The 22,945-nt window shown below is 43.3% G+C and overlaps 2 protein-coding genes across 4 annotated transcripts in view; both read left to right on the top strand.

Annotated features, from left to right (window-relative positions):
• The window catches only part of C13H11orf54 (chromosome 13 C11orf54 homolog), a 29,487-nt gene extending 25,003 nt beyond the window's left edge, over nt 1-4,484 (top strand). For both annotated transcript variants that reach the window (XM_023209194.3, XM_023209195.3), the window contains one exon: nt 4,257-4,484. In XM_023209194.3, the coding sequence (XP_023064962.2) occupies nt 4,257-4,397 (141 nt within the window). In that variant the 3' untranslated portion in view covers nt 4,398-4,484. The remainder of the gene's footprint in view (nt 1-4,256) is intronic.
• An 8,948-nt stretch (nt 4,485-13,432) lies between these two features.
• MED17 (mediator complex subunit 17) overlaps nt 13,433-22,945 on the top strand; it is a 29,776-nt gene continuing 20,263 nt past the window's right edge. For both annotated transcript variants that reach the window (XR_002731060.1, XM_023209167.2), the window contains exons 1-5: nt 13,433-13,963; nt 16,886-17,052; nt 19,438-19,657; nt 22,607-22,743; nt 22,830-22,914. Coding sequence is in view for 1 of the 2 variants with exons in the window: in XM_023209167.2 (XP_023064935.1) it covers nt 13,714-13,963; nt 16,886-17,052; nt 19,438-19,657; nt 22,607-22,743; nt 22,830-22,914 (859 nt within the window). In the remaining variant the exon portion in view is untranslated. The remainder of the gene's footprint in view (nt 13,964-16,885; nt 17,053-19,437; nt 19,658-22,606; nt 22,744-22,829; nt 22,915-22,945) is intronic.

Consider the following 22,945-nt stretch of genomic DNA (forward strand, 5'->3'; position numbering starts at 1 on the left):
GGGTTTTTCCCACACGCCAAGCAATTCTCCAGCAGGCATCAGCTGGGGATCCTATAATTGAATTGAATTCTAACACTATTTACTTGGAGATAGCATCAGATCCCACAGTTTAATGGTTCAATCCTCCAAGACTGCCTCCCACTTCCGATGCCAATCACAAGCTTCAGGTTGTGACCTGTACTTCTGACCAACCCACTGTAAATTGGAGTCTCTATGCCTGCCTCTTCAGGTTTGATTAATTTGCTTAGAGCAGATCATTTAACTCAGGGAAACACTTTACGTATATTTTCCAGTTTATTAATAAAAGATATAATAAAGTATACAGATGAACAGCCAGATGGAAGAGATACATATGGAAAGGCCAGCAAAAGTCCAGAATTTCCACACTGTTTCTGGGTGCCCCACCTTCTAGGCATCTCCACATGTTCAGCAATTTGGAAGGTATCCAAACCCTTTTCTTTTGGATTTTGGCTTTGTTTTTGTTTTTGAGACAGGTTCCCACTCTGTCACCCAGGCTAGAGTGCAGTGGCATGATCTCCGCTCACTGAAACCTCCACCTCCCAGGCTCACGCAATCCTCCCCTCTTCACCTTCTGAATAACTGGGACTAACAGGTGTGCGCCATGATGCCCAGCCAATTTTTGTATTTTTTGTAGAGATGGGGTCTCATCATGTTACCCGGGCTTGTCTTGAACTCCTGGGCTCAAGTGATCCACCTGCCTCTGCGTTTCTTTTGGGATTTTATAGAGGTTTCCTTATATAGGCAGAATTGATTAAATCATTGGCCTTCGGTGATCAGCTCAACCTTCAGCCTCTCCTCTCTTTCAAGGTTGGGGTTGGGGCTGAAAGTCATAACTCTTTAATCACTGGTTAGTTCCTGGGCAAGGAGCCCCCATCCTGAAGCTATCCAGGAGCTTCCGGCATGCAGAAACCCACTTAACACTGTCATTTTATTAGCATACAAAAACCATTTATCACTTTGGCGATTCCCAGGGTTTTAGGAGCTGTGTGCCAGAACACTGGGACTAAGACTATCTATACATACTGCGTGTCTTATTATACATCACAGTGTCATACCATCTTTCCAAACCTAAAATAAGAGCACAGATAAACCTAAAGAATTGTCATCCAGTCAGGTGCAATGGCTCATGCCTGTAAATCCCAGCATTTTGGAAGACTGAGGTGGGAGGATCACTTGAGCCCAGGAGTTTGAGACCAGCCTGGGTAACATAGACCCCATCTCTACAAAAACTAAAAAAATTAGCTGGGCATGGTGGCACATACCTGTTGTCCCAGCTACTTGGGAGGCTGAGGTGGGAGGATCACTTGAGACCTGGAGGCTGAAGCTATAGTGAATCCAGATGGCATCACCTCAGTCCAACCTTGGCAAAAGAGTCAGACCATGTTTCTTTAAAGAAAAAGAAAATGTCATCCAAAAGACCACAAGGATGGCTAAATAGTAGAAAGGAGCGCTATATTGGTGATTTCAGTTTGCACAGCAGGAAGAGAATCTCCAGCTTATGCCAAAGGTGCTCTCTTCCCAGAAGGAAAAGGGCAGGTTGGTTTTTATGCCTCACAGGACCTGTATCGCACAATAGAGTAAAACATATTCAGCAGGTTTGGGAGAAAAGTTATACATATCTACGAGGGAAGTTGAACACGTGCAATGGATAAACATATATATAACACACATACCATGTTCACTTTGGGGTAAGGTATTAACATTAAAATAAGGTGGAACTTGGCCCTTCATGTCAAAAGGTGAACTATTGGACACAAAGTTTGCATGCAGTCTCTATAAACTAGCTGAAACTGGTTTGAAGTCTTCAGTTGCTTATCAGGAAAGAATTTTTGTAAGGCTAGTCCTTTGTCCAATCAGAGCTATAGTGGTTTGGATTGTAAATCAGGTTTGGTAAGGTTCTGACAATTTTCCCAATAGCTCCTGTTTTTAGCGAATTTAGCAAGATTGTGGTTTTTCTTGTAGCCTTAGGAATTTGCGAAGTTCCCATGCCAACCAAGCCCTGAACCCTCCACCCATAGGTAACTTTCATTTTCTTAACTTGAGGGTTCTTCTTAGTTGATAAAGCGCATTCATTTTGGTCTTCCAGATAACAGAACACAATCTGACAGGGCAATTATATGACTAAAATAATGAAATATTAAACACTGAATTTTCTGCAGAAAATCTGGTATATTCATTGGCTAAATCTATGATTACTCTTCCTAGAACTCCTACCTTTAGCTTCATTTCTCTGATATGCTCTGTTTTTCTGACTCATATTAACCACAATGAGGATTAACTTCTTCAAATTTAGAATATTATTTGCATTGGCAACCTAATATTTGTCGCTACAGTAGATACTTGATATGGTTTGGCTCTGTGTCCCCACCTAAGTCTCATGTTGAATTGTAATCCTCAGGCTTGGAGGTGGGGCTTTGTGGGAGGTGATTGAATCATGGGTGTAGTTTTCTAATGATTTAGCACCATTCCCCTGGTGCTATCTTGTGATAGAATTCTCCCAAGGTCTGCTTGTTTGAAAACACCTCCCACTTCACTCTCTCTTTGTCTCCTGCTGGCCATGTGAACATGTGCCTGCCTACCCTTATAAATTTTTTTTTCTTTTCTTTTTTTTTTTTTTTTTTGAGACAGGATATCACTCTGTTACCCAGACTAGAGTGCAATGGCATGATCTCAGCTCACTGCAACCTTGGCCTCCCAGGCTCAAACCATCCTCCCACCTTAGCCTCCAGAGTAGCTGGGACTACAGGCACATGCCACACCCAGCTAATTTTTATTTTATTTTATTATTATTTTTTTTTAGAGGCAGGATTTCATCACATTGCCCAACCTGGTCTCAAACTCCTGGACTCAAGTGATCCTCCCACTTCAGCCTCCCAAGATTCTGGGTACAGACATGAGCCACTGTTCCCAGCCTGCCTGCTTCCCTTTGCCTTCGCCCCATGATTGTAAGTTTCCCGAGGCCTCCCCAGAAGCAGAAGCATATACAACCCGCAGAACCATGAGCCCATTAAACCTCTCTTTTTTATAAATTACCCAGTCTCAGGTATGTCTTTACAGCATGTGAAACAGACTAATACAACACCTAACTGCAGATTTCCATTTGCTTTTGGTTTTAAAGCTCAGCTTCCTTTTAGTTTATCTGTAAAGCCTCTGTGTGGCCTAGTCTTTCATTCAGTAGCAACTCACTATTACATACTATACTAGGTGCTCTGGTACATGCTGTAGTGGTATTAGTATATACTAGTACATACTCTACTGGTATACATGGTACATATTGTCCTGGTACATACTGTGCCAGATACTATGAATACAAAGATGAATAAGACATAGTCCCTGACCTGGAAGAGCTCGGTCTAGAGGGGACACTGACATGCATAGAGGAGAAGACCAAGCTTCCCTTTCACTCTTTCTGAAGGCTCATTGAAAATAAACTGACAAAAAGCAGACTAACAGGAGAAAACGGCATACAAACTTTATTTAATGTGCATAATCATGAGAGAACCTCAGGAGAATGATTACTCAATAATCTAATGAGGTCCAGATGTTTATATACCCTTCTTCATAGAAGAAGAGGAGATGGTGGGCAGGGGGGTATAGGAATAAAAGATTTTTAGAGGAAATGAATGAGCTCCAAGAACAATGGCCCGGAAGAAAGTTATTTTGAACTCTGGGGGAGGTGGCAGGAAGATGAGGGGCAGAACTTAACTGTGAGCAAAGATTATCTTATATAGATAATATCTCTCAGATAATCCTCTTGGAGCTGCACTCAGAAGAATAAATGAAAAGCCAGATCGGGCACAGTGGCTTATGCCTATAATCCCAGCATCTTGGGAGGCCGAGGCGGGTGGATCACCTGAGGTCAGGAGTTTGAGACCAGCCTGGCCAACATGGAGAAACCCCATCCCTACTAAAAATAGAAAAATTAATCGGGCATGGTGGCAGGCACCTGTAATTTCAGCTACTCCAGAGGCTGAGGCAGGAGAATCACTTGAACGTGGGAGGCAGAGGTTGCAGTGAGTGGAGATCATGCCACTGCACTCCAGCCTGGGTGACAGAGTGAGACTCTGTCTCAAAAAACAAAAACAAACAAACAAAACAGAGAAAAGCCTGTCTGGACATAGTGACAGCTCCCAGTGTCTTATCTTTTTGGTGGTTAACCTTTTCTGGTTATTTGATGAGATTCCTAGAAAGGGGAATCACTGCTTTTTTTCTTTTTCTTTTTTTCTTTTGTTTAGAAAGAAGCTTCCCTACTCACAAAAGGAAGTTCCAGAGTCCTTCCAGATGTTTCAGGAAAGGAAGAAGGTCAGAGAGATGGGGAAGCGGAGGAAGGTCAGAGAGATCTGTTGGTTCTGAGGCTGATTTCTGAGACCTTTTAATATTCCTTAATTCAAAGCACTCAGCATGCCAAAGTGCCATGTTTTACAATTTCGTTTTCTAAGCCCTAACTTAGGTGAAAAAATAATTGAAATAAAATAGAACAAATCCTATCAGTATTGCCCTATATTGTTTCTTGTTTGTTTTTTGTTTTTTGAGATGGAGTTGCCCAGGCTGGAGTGCAATGGTGCAATCTTGGCTCACTGCAATCTCTGCCTCCCAGGTTCAAGTGATTCTCCTACCTTGGCCTCTGGAGTAGCTGGGACTACAGGCACACACCACCAGGCCTAGCTAATTTTTGTATTTTTAGTAGAGATGGGGTTTTGCCATGTTGGCCACGCTGGTCTCGAATTCCTGACCTCAGGTAATCTGCCTGCCTCTGCCTCCCAAAGTTCTTGGATTACAGGCGTGAGCCACCGCACCCGGCCAGTATTGCCCTATATTGTACTGTACACTGTTAAATTAAGTTTAGCCTAAAGCTGCCTCCTTACATATTTTAAGTTTGGCCTAAATGTTTCTCCATACCTCGTGAAATGTAATCTAACTGGATGTGTAAATGGATTTGTGAAAGGAAAATAAATCTTGGAACCCTAAAACCACTAAGCCGAAAGAAAAGTCAAGCTGGGAAATATGTCAGACACCTGCCTCCCGTTTTATTCCTAAATAAGATAGCTACAAAGATAAAAAGCTAGATACCTCCCTCACAATTGTCCATAGTACTTTGTGGACAAAGGACAGACAGAACTCAAAGTCATCCCTCTGAGGCTCACCTGAGACAAATGCATATCTGATTGCTTTCTCTGCCCTCCTGTTTATGTAAAAACAATATGCACATTCACTGAGCCAAACTAAATTGTGTATTAAGTGGAAGTCTGATCAAGGACTCAAAAGAATGCAACCTTTTCCTTTTACCTCTTTATCTGCTTCTAACCTGGATGTCCCCACATAGAGTTGTCCCGCCTTATCTGACGGAGCCAATGTATATCTTACACAGATTAATTGAGGTCTCATGTCTCCCTAAAATGTGTAAAACCAACATGTGCTCTGACCATCCTGGGCACATGCCGTCAGGACCTCCTGAGGCTGTGTCACAGGGCATCCTTAACCTTGGAAAATTAAACTTTCTAAATTGACTGAGACCTGTCTCAGATATTTTGGGTTCACAGACTGTAACCTACTCTTGTAATAAGTAGCCAAGTCTCAACCAATCACAGCAGCCATACTCCAACCACTCACAGGTGGCCAACTGTTTGAACCACCTTCAAATAAGGCAAATGCTAAGCTGTAACCAATCCAACTGTTCCTATACCTCCCTTCCATTTTGTGTAAGCCACTTTCCTTTTTCTGTCCTTAAATCCTCTCCAACCATCTGGCAGCACTGGAGTCACTTCTGGACCTATTCTGTTCTGGGAGTTGCCCAATTCAAGAATTGTTCTTTGCTCAATTAAGCTCCGTTTAATGTATCTAAAATTTTTCTTTTGACAACACATTAGAGGAAATCGAATATCATAAACACAAGAGAAATTTACTAAAGAACACATGGGCCAGGCACAATGGCTCACAACTGTAATCCCAGCACTCTGGGAGGCTGAGGTGGGCAGATCTGTTGAACCCAGGAGTTCGAGATCAGCCTGGGCAACATGGAGAAACTCTGTCTCTACCTAAAACACAAAAAAATAGCCAGGTGTGGTAGTGCACGCCTATAGTCCCAGCTACTTAGAAGGCTCTGGCTGGAGGATCACTTGAGCCCAGGAGGCAGAGGCTGCAATGAGCTGAGATCCTGCCATTGCACTCCAGTCTGGGTGACCAGAGTGACACCTTGTGTGATGGTTGATACTGTCAACTTGATTGGATTGAAAGATACAAAGTACTGTTCCTCAGTGTGTCTGTGAGTGTGTTGCCAAAGGAGATTAACATTTGAGTCAGTGGCCTGGAAAGGCAGACTCACCCTCAATGTGGGTGGGCACCATCCAATCAACTGCCAGTGCAGCTAGAAAAAAAAGCAGGCAGAAGGTGGGAGAAGCCGACTTGCTGAGTCTTCCAGGCTGTATCTGTCTCCCATGATGGGTACTTCCTGCCTTCAAACATCAGACTCCAAATTATTCAGCTTTTGGACTCTTGGACTTATACCAGTGGTTTTCCAGGTGCTCTCGGGCCTTTGGCCACAGGCTGAAGGATGTACTGTTGGCTTCCCTACTTTCAAGGTTTTGGGAGTCAGACTGACTTCATTGCTCCTCAGCTTGCAGATGGGCTATTTTGGGACTTCACCTTGTGATTGTGTGAGTCAATACTCCCCTTCATATATACATCTATCCTATTTTAAAACTCCCCTTCATGTGTACATCTATCCTATTCTGTCTCTCTAGAGAACTCTAATACACCTCATCTCAAAAAAAAAAAAAAAAAAAACATGAATTTGAACTTCTGGTGCTGGCCAAGATGGAATAAACCTTGGCCAGCACCGAGACTTAGCACAACAGCCTGTTTCCCACACAATTACAAAATATAAAACTTTGCATGAAAAACAAAAAGCATCCCTTTCAGAACACTTGAAAATTAAACAAAGGGCTGGACATGGTGGCTAATGCCAGTAGGCCCAGCACTTTGGAAGGCCCAAGTGGGAGGATTGCTTAAGCCCAGGAGTTTTGTTATGGGATATTTGGGGTGTCACTTTTCTGACTGGAAACCTGTGGCTGGTAGTGTCTTTGCTTGAGCTTTGCTCCCATGCCTCCAAGAAAGACTGTGAGTCAGGCATGGAGAGGTGAGGGCTGTCTGAGCAAATAAGGGATCCAGCAACTGCACAGTCAGACATCCTGGCTGGACCAGGTGCACCACGAGCTGCTTCCCCAGCTGGCACCAGGGAATGCAGTGGTGCCCGGAAGCTTGGAGACATCAGGAACCGCAGGCCCAAAGAGGGAGTCACAGCCCTGGCTCAGGGAGTTTCCAGGTCTGGCCTCTCCAAAGGGCGGCAGCTCTTCTTCTCTCCACCCACAATGTGGTGAGCAAGGGGCATGTTTCAGCCCTGTTTGTGTTACAGCTCTTTAAGTCTTGCCTTTCAACGAGTCCCAAGTTCTTGTCTTGCAATCAGGAAGAATGAGGTATGCAGACAAGTGAAAGGTAAGCAAGATGAAAAGGAGCTTCACTGAGCATTAGAAGAGCTCAGAGAAGACCTGCAGTGGGCAGCTGCTTTCCATAGACAGGGTGTCCTGATGAGTGTTCAGCTCCTAGCAGAGAGGGTAGCTCCTTTCTAAAGCAGGTCATCCCAGCAATTGTTCAGTTCTCAGCAGAGAGAGTAGCTCCTCTCTACAGCTGGCTGTCTCACCATCTGTAGCTCTCACCAGAGAGGAGGCCCTAGAGCTGGTGGTTCCTCTCTGTAGGCAGGTTGTCCTGTTATCTCTGTGTCCTCTGCTTTGTTCTGGCTGAGCCTGGGGCTTTTATGGGCCTCAGAGGGGAAGAAGTGTGCACTGATTGGTCCAAGGGCAGCCATGGATGGGCCAAGAAAAGGCACCACAAGTCTTCACTCTGGTTCCCAGGACTGGCAGTTTGGCCCCCAGCATTCAGGCCCTCCCTGGACTGAAGGTGGGGCCTCACCGGGGACCCACCCTTTTCTGCCCAGAAGCCTGTCTGCCTCCTGCCGCTGTCCATGGTGCCCAGGCTGCTCAAGCCAAGGGGCACCTGTAGGCCAGTGCTGAACCACCCTCAGCGCCCACCTCGGCTTCCCTACTATGCTTGTTGGTGCCCAAAGTCTGGAGGGGCCAAGGCAACAGAGGGCTGGCATGTCAGCACTGCCCCTAGTGTGTGCACACGTGGCTGGGCTGTGACAGCACCCCAGCTGGGCCCTACGTTGCTCTCAGATCAGAGCAGGTGCCAACAGCAGAGAGAAGCCAGGCAGTAGGAGCAGTCACTTCTGAGACCATGGGGTTGGGGTACTTCCCAGGCCTCCAAGAGTACAGAGAGGCCTGGGTCTGGGGGTGTGGGGCATGCGGGGTGCCTGCCTGCTCCCGACCCCCAAGAACACAGGTAGGCCTGAGTCCACAGCCCTGACTTGGGCAGCTGCAGTTGCACCTGGGGTGGGGGTGGGCGCTGCTGCCTGCTCCCAGCTCCCACCAGTTCTGTGCAGCATGAAGCCCCAGCCAGGTCCCCTGCAGTCTGAGGCAGGAGCTCCAGGTCCTTGCTAGTCCCAGGCCAACATCAGGGCAGGGGTTGCTGTGAGCTCCCCACATGGCCCTGGCCATCAGGGGTGACCTGGGGCTCCCCTCTGTCCAGCTCATGGCCCTTCCCTGGTTGGGGGAGCTTCTGGAACCAGATCACTCCAGCCTGGGTGACAGAGCAAGACTCTGCCTTGAAAAAATAAAGATTATGCAATTGTGCAACATCTCATCTCACAGAAGAATGGCAGAGTTTAGATTACTGCACCTAGAGATTGTAATATGAGGTCCAGAAAAAAGAACTTCATAAGTAGTCTGATGACAGAATAATGTTGAGTGTGGTGCCAGTTTTGAAGTGCTTTCACAGAATGCAGAAGTGACAGGAAATTCCCATCACTATTTCTCTGGTGGCTCTTACTAACAAAGCAGTGGAAAGTTATTGCCCTCATGCAAGGAGGCAATGCTTTAGCAAAAAGGTGCAGTTGCTGACTATAGTAGCCTATAAGTCTGTTTTGGGCTCCCTGTTTTTATGTCAGAATGTGTAAGGCGTTTCCTTGATTTTCAAAAACAAACAATGAAAATGGAATATAACTTGGGGGTCCCACCCTGGGGCATCTCTAAGGCCCTTTTTAATCCCTTTCAATGTTAACTGATTTTCTTTAGTCCACTGCAGGGTGTCTGGCTTGTTTTGTTTTAAAAGAATACATATGCTAGCTGTGGTGGCGTATGCCTATAATCCCAGAACCTTGGGAGGCCTAAATGGGAGTATCCTTTGAGGCCAGGAGTTTGACACCAGCTGCAGTGAGTTGTAACTGTGCCACTCTACTCCAGTCTGGACAACAGAGAATGACCCTGTCTCTTAAAAAAAAAAAAAAAAAGTTAAAATCAGGAACCCATTGGATAGACCAGAAAACAAAGTGGGGAACATACTCTATCAAAGATAAGGTATGGCATGGGCCAAACAATTTGCCTATACTCTCTGTTGAATTACAGTAACCTCTTTTTTTTTTTTTTTTTTTTTTTTTTTTTTGGAGAGAAGTCTCGCTCTGCCACCCAGAATACAGTGGTGCATTCTCAGCTCACTGCAAACTCTGCCTCCTGGGCTCATGTCATCCTCTCACCTCAGCCTCCTGCATAGTTGGGACCACAGGAGCATGCCACCATGCCCAGCTAATTTTTGTATTTTTTGTAGAGATGGGGTTTCACCATGTTGCCCAGGTTGGTCTTGAACTCCTGGGCTCAAGTGATCCGTCCACCTTAGCCTCCAAAAGTGCTGGGATTACAGGCAGGAGCCACCGCACCCAGCCTCACAGTAATCATTTTTAACCTATGTACATGATCTAATTCACTGGAGCCCTGATAAAATGGTTGCTTGGGGAAAACAATATTTTTGGAACCCTTTCTGACTATAACTCATAAGGTATACAATTTCTGCCCTATCTGCCCAAAATGTAATCCAGGGAAACCTTTTACACAGTTCCCAAGGATATTTTCCTTTACTTGAAGACCCCTTGTAAGTATAGCAATTAGATTTTGTTCAGCTGACACAGTCACAAGGATACAAGTTTTAGTGATTTGCACATTTTCTCATTGAGTAGAAACATTTCCATGCCAAAGAGCGACCTCCTTAGCAGTAAGTAAAATTCTTATAGAAAAGATTATTCCAACTCAGGGAGTTCCTCTAGAACTCAATAGAGACTGAGGTACTCATTTTATTGGACAGAATTCAGTCAGTATGTAGAATTTGGTCCATCCTCCAGCACTTTAATTGTGTTTATCATTCCCAATTATCTGGATTGGTGGGGCATACATATGGAATAATTAAGACTCAGCTGGGCTGGGCGCAGTGGCTCATATCTGTAATCCCAGCACTTTGGGAGGCCGAGGTAGGAAGATAGCTTGAGCCTAGGAGCTCCAGTCTTGCGCCTGGGAGCTCCAGACCAGCCTGGGCAACATAGTGAGATCCTGTCCTTACAAAAAGAAAACACTAAATTGACAAAATATAACACAAGTCTTTTTTTTTTTTTTTTTTGAGACGGAGTCTCTGTCACCAGGCTGGAATACAGTGGCGTGATCTTGGCTCACTGCAACCTCCGCCTCTCGGGTTCAAGTGATTCTCCTGCCTCAGCCTCCTGAGTGGCTGGGACTATAGGTGCCCACTACTACACCCGGCTAATTTTTGTATTTTTAGTAGAGAAGGAGTTTCACACATTGGCCAGGCTGGTCTCAAACTCCTGACCTTGTGACCCGCCCGCTTTGGCCTCCCAGAGTGCCGGGATTACAGGCTTGAGCCACTGTGCCCAGCCAATAACACAAATTTTTAAGATCCCAAGGCCATTTGGCTTTGCTTAACCCAAGATCAACCCCTTTAGAAAACATCAGTTGTACCCATTTGAAATAATAATTCACATACCTATGAATCTGTCCCAGGAAATGGTAACTCCTTAACTGTAAGGGTAGACATACTCCTTTGTTGTTCTAACTTTATGAGACAATTAACTAAAATTATTACCTAGTGAAAGATTATTTCCTAGTGGGCTCCAGGGATATGAAAAATTCAAGACCCACAATTTTCATTCAGGAGATTGTATCTACTGGAAATAACATCCTTTAAAGGACTCTCTCCAACCAAGTAGAAGGGCTCTTACCAAGTGCTTCTTAGTAACCCTTTTGCTATTATATTAGAAGGAACAGACTTCTGGCTGGGTGTGGTGGCTCACGACTGTAATTCCAGCACTTTGGGAGGCCAAGGCGGATGGATTGCCTGAGCTCAGGAGTTCACCAGCCTGGGCAGCATGGCACGACCCCATCTCTACTAAAAATACAAAAATTAGCCGGGTGTGGTGGTGGGCGCTGGCCTGTAATCCCAGCTACTGGGGATGCTGAAGCAGAATTACTTGAACCCAGGAGGCACAGGCTGCAGTGAGCTGAGATTGCATCACTGCACTCCAGCCTGGATGACAGAATGAGACTCCATCTCAAAAAAACAAAAAACAAAAACTGGAATAGACTCCTGGATCCACTTTTCTCATCTGAAGAGGGCTCCATCTCCTGAGGGACTGTTTCCCCAGAAGGTGATCTCTGTTTCAAAATAAGTCAATGACAGGTCTAGAACAAGATAACATCTGATGTAGGTGGCTAAAACCCAAGTCTCCAAACCAGGGCTGTATCTAAACAAATGCTTAATATTAGCAAATGTTAATACATGGGGAAGATTTTCCTTTATAAGCTCCCATTAAACTTCTTTCTTTTTGTCCTTAGTTTTCATGTATTGGCACTACTATCATTAACTGTTGCCCATAAAGCAAATCTCTTTTTGCAATGGGCTTAGGACTATGCTAATAGATTATTTTAAAAAATGCTTGTTGAATATGTGGTCTCATGCCCCTTTCCAGTAGTTCTGGCTTTCCTGGTGGGTATCTTCTCTCCAAGGAGAGAAATATATTGCTCCAAGGAGAGAAGATATTGCATAGAATATCAGAAATATATTTGTGTTAAACAGTCATGGTGCTTGACACTAGTATGATGAAGGATAAAGTACGTCACTATCCTATTAATAATACTTTACAGGCCGGGCACAGTATCTCACGCCTGTAATCCCTGCACTTTGGGAAGCCAAGGCAGGCGGATCGACTGAACTCAGGAGTTTGAAATCAGCCTGGCCAGCAAGGTGAGACCCTGTCTCGACTAAAAATACAAAAATTAATCAGTTGTGGTGGTGTGCACCTGTAGTCCCAGCTACTCAGGAGGCTAAGGCAGGAGAATCACTTGAACCTAGGAGGTGGAGGTTTCAGTGAATTTTCTCATGAAAATTCAACCCCCTCCACACATGGCCATCTGCTTTCTTCTTCAGCAGGGACTAACACCAGGGCAACTGTATTTCCCTAAATACCTTAGGAAAGTAGTTCAAAACCTAGATACATCTTGGTCACAACAAAACCTGGTCAACACTCACGATAAACGGTATATATAATTCCTTAAATGAAATATTGAGGTTTGTAATATAAGATAATCCATCTTTTTCTGTGGATTTCCTACTAATGAAATCCGTTCTTGGAGACCCAAAGACTGAGGTTATACCACTTCTTCTTAATCTTTTAAATATTATTTGTAGGCCAGGCATGGTGACACACTCCTATAGTCCCAGCTACTCAGGAGGCTAAGGCAGGAGCATCGTTTGAGCCCAGGAGCTCCAGGCTGTAGTGTGCTGATAGCACTTGTGAATAACCACTGCACTCAACCTGGGAAACACAGCGGGACCCCATCACTAATAAAAAAGTGAGATCAACATTATTTATTGTTACTCGGGCATAAAATAAATATTAAGTACTTATTACATGCCAGAGCCTATTATGTCTGCTGCAAATATTGGCTGTCATAGAGTTATAACTAACATGAAACCAAATAATTAGTATCATTTTAAGTGGTGATAAGCACGATTGTTTCCCCCAAGCCATGCCCTTAATTTCTAACTCTTCAGATAGTGTTTCTTTAAAAAGTTTCTTACTAATTTAAAAAAACTTTCGTTTTGAGAAGGGATCCCACTCTGTTGCCTAGGCTGGAGTGCAGTGGTGAGATCTCGGCTTACTGCAGCCTGCATCTCCTGGGCTCAAGCGATCCTCCTGCCTCAGCCACCCGCGTAGCCGGGACCACAGGCGCGCGCCACCAGATCTCAGTTCTCTCAACAGGACTCTCATTGCTAAGATGCAAGGATCCATTAATTTCTTTTTCTTTGACTCTTTTCGCCTCTGCAGCTTTCTTTCCTCATCCGCTTTTTAAACAAACGCAGGCTTAAAAGCAGAGAGCCACTCTGGGCTCCCGAACCGGTCTTTGCCTCCCGCTGCCGGCCACGCCTCTTATGGGCCGGGAAGTTTACCCCAGTCTGCATTGCGATTCACCGGAAGCGCTCTCGGGAGTCCAGGAGCTTCCGCGCCTGCCCAGTTTCGCTCCGAAAGACTCCCGGAGGGGAGCTTGCAGTGCGTTCTGGGAAAGTTGCTAGGCCAGCTTTTTTGTTTCCAGCCTGAGGGTTGCTTTCGGTTTCCCGAGGGCCTTCTGAGGCACCGCGGCTCCGGGGTGCTGGGTTCCCGGCTCTTCGCTGGGAGGCCTCCTCTTCGTACCTCGTTTTTTGGCTCGTGTGGGTATCCTCCCACCGCTGGCCGACGCCGCCAGCATGTCCGGGGTGCGCGCAGTGCGGATCAGTATCGAATCGGCCTGCGAGAAGCAGGTCCATGAGGTGGGCCTCGATGGCACCGAGACGTACCTGCCGCCGCTGTCCATGTCGCAGAATCTGGCGCGTCTAGCCCAGAGGATCGACTTCAGCCAGGGTTCGGGCTCCGAGGAGGAGGAGGCGGCGGGGACCGAGGGCGACGCGCAGGACTGGCCGGGCGCCGGGTCCAGCGCAGACCAGGACGACGAGGAAGGTAAGGCCTGCATCCGCTGCCCGAGTCCTCCGGTCTGGGTCCCAGCAGACCCGGGTGGCTGCCCTCGGCCTCTTCCTCGATGGGGGAGATCCTGTGCATGCGAGAACTTTTGAGTGTCCCACGAGTGGAAGCGTAAGGATACCGGTCGTCATCTTTTTGTTGCTGCCGGACAAGTTAGGACATGACTTTACGCAGTACTCCTGCGGGTCTCCTTGAGTGGTAGCGTTTGAGACACTGTCAAACGGTGAAATGTTTAAATGAATGCTTCTCCGTAGAAGGCCTTTAATGTGGCCCACTTAGTGGCTAAGAGTCTTAGATCGGGGCTCTGCCCCTTGCCGGCTGCGTGACCTTTGGCGAGTTACTTTGCATCCTTGTGCGGTGTGGATGATGATAGTAGCACCTACAGAAAAGAGGTCAGTGTTGACTGGAATGTGTGACGAGGTCCAAAAGGTAGGCGGGTCCAGATCATGTAGAGCCCCGTAGGCCAGGATAAGCGTTTGACCAGTGTTTAGACCACTGCAAACTTTCGCAGGATAAGTAGAGACATGATTTTGTTAAAGGTTACCCTAGATGCTTTCCAGTAAGTGAATTATAGGGAAAGCAAAACTGGAAGGAAGGAGGCTGGTTAGGAGGAAAGTGAAGAAACAATGAGTGGGTTTCAGATTCTCATTATTGTCAAGGATTTTTGGGAGAGAAAAAAAATCACAATTCTTAATTTAATTATGCAGCAGACCCGGTGTAAATGGGAATTTAAAGATGTTTTTTCAGGGCAGTGCTGTTAGGATTATTAGGAGTCCATTTGCGAAAAAATGTAAATACGACTTTATACCTCACACAAAAATTATTTCCACAATAATTTTTGAGGATTGAGGTGCCAAATGAAGAAAGCAAAACAAAGTGTTAAATAATGAAAGAATAGTTGGATTATCTGGGAGTAGGATAGATCTTCTTAATTTAGGAAATAACGAGACAGGCATGGTGGCTCACACCTGTAGTCCCAACATTTTGGGAGTACAAAATAGAAGGATCGCTGGAGCCCAGGAGTTCAAGACCAGCCTGAGCAACATAGGGAGCTCCTGTCTCTACAAATTAAAAAACATTTGCTGGGCATGGTGGTGCACGTCTGTGGTCCCAGCTACTGGGGAGGCTGAAGGAGGAGGATGGATTGAGCCAGTGAGATCAAGGCTGCAGTGAGCTATGATTGTGCCACTGCACTCCAGCCTGGGTAACAGAACAAGACCCTAACACCCACACACACAACCACACACTCACCCACCTACCTTACAGACGATAGATATATTACTTACATACAATTTAAAAATAATGGGAAAAGATGCCATAAGCAAAGTAAAAAGATAAATGACAGACTGGGAGAAGTTCTACCCATATAACACAAATTTAGTTGATATCTTCTGTATTCAAAAAGTCCCTTCAAACTGAAAAGAAAATGATGACACTTTGGAAAAATGGACCAAAGATATAAACAGCTCATAGAGGAGAGACTTCAGATACCAATAAACAAAACATAGACTCAATCTCATTAGTAGGGACTGGGAAATTAAAACATGATTAAGATACTCTTTCCATGCACAAAATTGGCAGAAATTGAAAAGATTGTTAATATTCACAGTTAGGAATGTGAACTGGTAGTGATTTTGAAAGACAATTGGCAGTTTAGTATGTGCCAAAATTTAATTTTAACTTTTGTTTGTTTGTTTTGTTTTTTTTGAGACGGAGTCTTGCTCTGCTGCCGACTGGAGTGCCGTGGTGCGATCTCGGCTCATTGCAACCCCTGCCTCCTGGATTCCAACGATTCTTCACCTCAGCTTCCCTAGTATCTGGGACTATAGGCACGCGGCACCGTGCCCGGCTAATTTTTGTATTTTTAGTAGAGAGAAGGTTTCACCATGTTGGCCAGGCTGGTCTTAAAGACATGATCTCAGGTGATCCGCCCTGCCTCAGCCTCCCAGAGCGCTGGGATTACAGGCCTGAGCCACTGCGCCCAGCCGAAACTTTTAAATGTGTATCTCCTTTGATTCTCTATTACCACGGCTAAAAATTGAAGCTGCAGAAAAAGGTGCACGTATACAGGGTATATATTCAAGGTGTTTACCACTGCTGGCGTTGTTGGGAGCAGTCTACCTGTTGGAAGCAATCTACATGTCCATTAAATACAAATGGTTAAACATACCATACATCCATGTTCCAGAATATCATACAGTGTTAAAAGAATTAGGTAGACTTACAAGTGCTAACATGGAAGTGTCTCTAGGAAATATTAAGTGGGGGCAGGGCAAAAAGCAAGTAATAGAAGATTGGAAATAGATGTATGTAAGTGCATAGAAAAACCTTTGAAAGGGTATGCCCCGTCTGTTAATAGTGGTTACCTCTCAGGAGGGGAGAGAATCAGGGGTGGGGAATGAAGGAAAACTTTCACTTTTTACCCTCTAATTCTTTATCGTGTGAACTCTTTATGGTGAATGTTCATGTATTTAATAACAATACTTTTTTTAATGGTTAAAAGGAAGATATGCTAATAGTGGCTGGCATTACAGGTCATTTTCGTTTTGTACCTTTCTGTATTTTGGAAATTGTGTACAATTGTAAATTCAAGTTCTAAAAACTATAAGAAGATTATTAAAAAGGTTTACATGAATTTGGAAAGATACTTGAGTCTATAATGTTGTAATGATAAATTTAACCTGTGAAAATAGATGTCATTCATTTTGCGATTGTAGGAATGCTAATGTGAATGTTAACGAAGATATAAGAAAGGGTGGAGGGGATGGGATAAATAAGAGAACAATTTGAAATTAAATTCATTATTTCTCCTTTCAGTACTTTTTAAAACTAAGTGAGCTGTCTGCCATTCAATGTAATGAATACTTCTGTATTTCTTTTTTTCTCTCTCTCTCTCTTTAGGAGTAGTAAAATTTCAACCTTCCCTTTGGCCTTGGGACTCAGTGAGGAACAATTTGAGAAGTGCCCTGACAGAGATGTGTGTTCTCTATGACGTTCTCAGTATTGTTAGGGATAAAAAATTTATGACTCTTGATCCTGTCTCTCAGGATGCACTTCCTCCAAAACAGGTATTTGTGGACTTTAATTGAATAATAAAATTTTATTTTTTAAATCCCAGGACGCTTTTTTGGCTTTGTGTGTATTGTTCTATTTTCCTTTCTTGCAAAATTAAGTCCAGATGAAGATTTAAAGACTAACTGGTCTAAAACAAAACCATACAACTGCATTTCCTTTATTTTTGTGTTATATACCTATGATTCTTGGAAGAGTTAAGGTTCGTTAAGAATGTAATACTTTTAAGGCCAGGCGCGGTGACTCATACCAGTAATCCCAGCACTTTGGGAAGCTGAGGTGGGCAGATCATGAGGTCAGGAGATCGAGACCATCCTGGCTAAAACCGTGAAACCTTGTCTCTACTAAAAATAACAAAATTTAGCCAGGCATGATGGCGGGCACCTGTAGCCCCAGCTACTCAGGAGGCGGAGGCTGGAGAATTGCTTGCTTGAACCCGGGAGGCGGAGGTTGCAGTGAGCCGAGATTGTGCCACTGCGCTCCAGCCTGGGCAACAGAGGGAGACTCCGTTTCAAAAAAAAAAAAAAGAAGTAATACTTTAAAAGTTACCAAATCTTAACAAATTCTTATAGCCTGGATCCTTGGTCTGTGATATATTACACAAAAATGTGATGATATAATGGCTTTGGAATCAGGTAGACCTGGATTCAAGTCCTGCCTCTGCCTTCATTAACTGTGTGACCTTAAATTAAGAAGTTATTTTCTCTAAGTCCCTGTTTTTCCATCTAATCCTTCTTTTTTTTTAGGGGATGGATTAGAAAGGTTAGGCCAAATTATGGAGCATATTGAGAGCTGGGTAGAATTGCTGATATTTCATAAACAATATATTCAATTTTTGAACATTTGAAGATGAAAGAGAAGCAGCAGAAAGAGGAGTTGGTGAATAGTCTGAAATCATTGAGGCTGCTTGGGTCCTTAAGGAAAACAAGTGTCAGGACCATAACCAAATTAGTCATGGAGAGGAAGTAATGACTGTTAGAACCCATTTGTAAATACAATTAATGGAATAGAATTACTCACATAGTAATAGTTTCAGAATCTAGAAACATTGTGCTGAGGGACTAATAGAGTTCCCTAAATCGGCTTTCTTCATTTTACAGAGAGAAAACTAAAGCTTAAAGAGATTTGTAATATCTTCAAGTTGCTGTCAAGCCAGTAGTTAGAGAGCCAAGACTAGAACTCCAGCACCTAACTCATAACCCCACTGCCTTTTCTACTATTCTGTGCTTTTCCCAGAAAGGAGACTCCAGGAATTTCTTAAGATCTCCAGGAACTCTTTTATTTACGTTCCTCAATATGATCAAAAGATTATTTTGATATTTTTATGAAGCTTTTTATGTGATTTTTGATTCTCATACAACCAGAAAACTTTATTAAACTGGTTAGTAAAATACACAAATTATGGTAATGGTGGGTATTTATGTATGTATATATGATACATAGATTTTGATTTCTGATCAGTTTTCCAAAAAATTAGGATTCAGTGAAGTACATTTAATATTAGCAATGGCAGGGCGCAGTGGCTAGTGCCTGTAATTCCAACATTTTGGGGAGCCAAAACAGGAGGCCAGGAGTTTGAGACTATCCCAGGCAACATAGCGAGACCCTGTCTCTACCAAAACAAAAAAAGCCAGGCTTGTGTTGCGCATCTGGAGTCCCAGCTTCTCAGGAAGCTGAAGCGAGAGGATCACTTGAGCCAGTAGGTCAAGGCTATGGTGAGCCAAGATGGTGCTACTACATTCTAGCCTGGGCGACAGAACAAGACTCCATCTCAAAAGAAAAAAGTTAATGCCTCGTGATTTTATTCTTAATTCCAAAAGCACTTTAATAGCTTATGGTAAGATACAAACTATGGTAAGCTACAAAATACAAGATAATTTTACAGTTATACCCATTGCAGTCATTCATTCATTCATTAAATCAAATATTATGTGCCAGGCATTGTTCTAGGGTTTGTAGATATAGCGGTTTCTGCCAATGCAGGTTACATTGAAGCAGAGATTATAGATGTTAATCAGAAGTATAATGAGTGCCAAAAAGGTTATATATAACTCTATATGTGTATGTACAGGATGGGGGGTAGCAATATATAAGGAGAGAAATGGCAGTACATTAGGAGGGGACCCTAACAGGCTGGACAAAGTTGATGCAATGGTAAGTTCTGGCTAGAGGCCATTGTAGTGTTTTTGACTTAACATAAGTAAAGCTTTGGGTGAGTTGAACAAAGAAATAGGTTAAGGTTATTTTATAAAAACCACTGTTATGTGTACTTGCCCCTCTTTTTTGCTCTTCTTTAACTTCATTTTATTATTGATAAAATATGTAATTTTAGAGTCATTTAAAAATCCTGCAGAACTGCATGTTTGCGTTGTTTTTGATAGAATCCTCAGACGTTGCAGTTGATATCTAAAAAGAAGTCACTTGCTGGAGCAGCACAAATCCTATTGAAGGGGGCAGAAAGACTGACTAAATCAGTTACTGAAAACCAAGAAAACAAGCTACAAAGAGACTTCAATTCTGAGCTTTTGCGATTACGGCAACACTGGAAACTTCGAAAAGTTGGAGATAAAATTCTTGGAGATCTGAGCTACAGAAGTGCAGGTATGAATATTATTAAAAACTATACTTTCTGGCCAGGCGCGGTGGCTCATGCCTGTAATCCTAGCACTTTGGAAGGCCAAGGCGCGTGGATCACTTGAGGCCAGGAGTTCAAGATGAGCCCAGACAACATGGTAAAACTCCATCTCTACCAAAAATGCAAAAAATTAGCCAGGCGTGGTAACATGCACCTGTAATCCTAGCTACTTGGGAGGTTGAGGCATGAGAATTGCTTGAACCCAGGAGGTGGAGGTTGCAATGATCCAAGATCGCACCATTGCACTCCAGCCTGGGTGACAGAGCGAGACTCCATCTCAAAAACAAACAAACAAAAAACTATGCTTTCTGTGTAAGTATAATGTTAAACATCCTTCTATAATATATTATTTCTCAGCTATGTGTAATGTTTCAAAATTTCTGTTCATTTAAGCCAAAACCACTCTTACTAGAGCCTTATAATAAATAGTCCAGTTTCTATTTCAAAACCTTGTAGGTACACTTAACAGAAAGTTCAAAGATGGGGTTTATATGCTGGCACACCTTTAAGCATAATTGACTTTTTTGTTAGAAATGAGGTAGAACTACACTCCTCAATCAAGGCCTTACCTGTAACCCTTAAAAACTGAACATGGCCAGGTGTGGTGGCTCACACCTGTAATCCTAGCACTTTGGGAGGCTGAGGTGGGCAGATTGCTTGAGCTCAGGAATTCGATACCAGCCTGGGCAACATGGCAAAACTTTGTCTCTACAAAAAATACAAAAATCAGCTGGGCGTGGTGTTGCATGCCTGTTAGTCCCAGCTACTCAGGAGGCTGAGGCAGGATGATCCCTTGAGCCCAGGAGGTTGAGGCTGCAGTGAGCTGAGATTGCAGCACTGCATTCCAGCCTGACCTTGTCTCAAAAAACAAACAAAAAAACTGGACCTGATGCAAGTGTTCTTCTGAGAATTAAACAAACAAACAAAAAAACTGGACATGAAAGGAGGAAAGAAACTTTCTATTCTTTACTGTTCTTTTCTCATAAATCTGCCAAGCTGTTTTTATGTCCTGAGTGAAGAGAGAGGGTGGCAGAAACGTTTGCTTTCCTTTTTCCCATCAAACTAGGGCTACAACACTAACTTAGGGCATGCAACTTTTGGGGGCATACTAAAGTTTGATGATGTTGACTTCATATTTTTTGATATAAATTCTTAGTTGTTGAGCTATAGCAAATAGTAGGTTTTACAGGGTAATAATGGCAATGTTTTATAAGCTGCTGAGGCAATCAGAGGGACTGGCTATATGGAAAAACTTCATAGCTCAATGGGGTAAAAGCTGTGAATATCAGGGGAGGAGGCAAGGAGTCTTGGCTTTGATAGTTGAGATAATGGTAGAGTGATATCTGAAAGATTCATTTGCTATCATTATCCTAAAATTAAAAAAAGGTTAGGTAAGGTGGTTAAGTCAAATACTGGAGGAATGACATGCTTCAACACTATTATTAATTGGGGTATTTTGAATCCTGAAGCTTAAATCTCATTATAAAGATGAATTAAAGATGACAAGACCATTTAAAAATTTTAATAGTTGGTCTGTAGAAGCAGTGCTTTCTCGTTTTGGATATTTTCTTTTCCACAAATAATCTGTGTATAGGAACTTTAATTCTTTCTTTGGGGTAGTCACTCATGATTATGAAAGGATTCGATCACATTGTTTTTAATTGCAAGAAAATCTTTAGCATCTTCCTTTGTTATAAAACCAGTTACACTGAACCATCTATTTCTTACATAATTCATTGGCCCAGAACAACTCACCCAAATTTCTGAACTACACAAAAACACATCACATAAAATCTAGGAACTGGGCTGGGCACAGTGGCTCACGCCTGTAATCTCAGCACTTGGGCAGGCCAAAGTGGGAGGATTGCTTGAGCCCAGGAGTTCAAGACCAGACTAGACAACACAGACCCTATCTCTAAAAAAAAAAAAAAAAAAAAAAAAAAAAAAATTTAAAATTAGCTGGGTGTGATGGCATGTACCTGCAGTCCTAGTTACCTCGGAGGCTGAAGTGGTAGGATTGTTAAATCCTAGGAGTTTGAGGCTACAGTGAGCTGTGATTGCACCACCACACTGCAGTCTGGGAGACAGAGGGAGACCCTGTCTCTAAAAAGATAATAAAAAATAAAGTAAAAAATCTAGGAAACTGGTTGGAAAAAAGTTGCTATGTGCACTATCCTGTCTTTCTGTTTGTTGGATGCAGAGCACTTAGTTGAAACCTTAGTAGAGAGGCTAAGCTCCAGAAGTATTTCATCCCCAAAGTTTCAATCTGAGGAATTGTTTTCTAGGAGTACACCCTTTTTTTTTTTCTTTTTCTTTTTTTTGAGACAGAGTTTCGCTCTTGTTGCCCAGGCTGGAGTGCAATGGTGCGATCTCAGCTCACCGCAACCTCCGTCTCCCAGGTTCAAGCGATTCTCCTGCCTTAGCCTCCCGAATAGCTGGGATTACAGGCATGTGCCACCGCACCTGGCTAATTTTGTATTTTTAGTAGAGGCGGGATTTCTCCATGTTGGTCATGGCTGGTCTTGAACTCCTGACCTCAGGTGATCCGCCCACCTCTGCCTCCCAAAGTGCTGGGATTACAGGCGTGAGCCACTGCACCCGCCCTGTGAGTACACCATTTTTATCAATACTCCATTAGAATAAAACAATTTGGATTTTCTGTGGAATTCTTATTGTAATGATGTCATTAGACTAAGAAGTGTTTTTTTTTTAAGGTAAATAACTTACCCCCCCAACACTGTTATCTTTCTTTCCTTTCCTCACCACTCCTCACCCTTTCCCCCAAAACATGTTTTTTAGTGGGAACTTAACTTTGTGATTCAGTGATGTGAATGTCAAGTATTATATACTTAATAATGTGTGTCAGAATAATATGTTAACTGTTTTTTATTTTCCTGTTTTTAATACAACATTAGGATCTCTCTTTCCTCATCATGGTACATTTGAAGTCATAAAGAATACAGATCTTGATCTGGATAAAAAGATACCTGAAGATTACTGTCCTCTTGATGTCCAAATTCCTAGTGATTTAGAGGGGTCTGCATATATCAAGGTATTTGTCAAAATATTTTTCAAGTAATTTCTTATGAATAGCCTGAAGTTAATTTGTTAACCCTTTTTGTTTTTGTTGTCATATAGGTTTCAATACAAAAACAGGCTCCAGATATAGGCGACCTCGGCACAGTTAACCTCTTCAAACGACCTTTGCCCAAATCCAAACCAGGTATGGTTATGTTCTATCCTCTAATTTCTGG

This window comes from Piliocolobus tephrosceles, chromosome 13, assembly GCF_002776525.5.
Source record: "Piliocolobus tephrosceles isolate RC106 chromosome 13, ASM277652v3, whole genome shotgun sequence".
NCBI lineage: Eukaryota > Metazoa > Chordata > Mammalia > Primates > Cercopithecidae > Piliocolobus > Piliocolobus tephrosceles.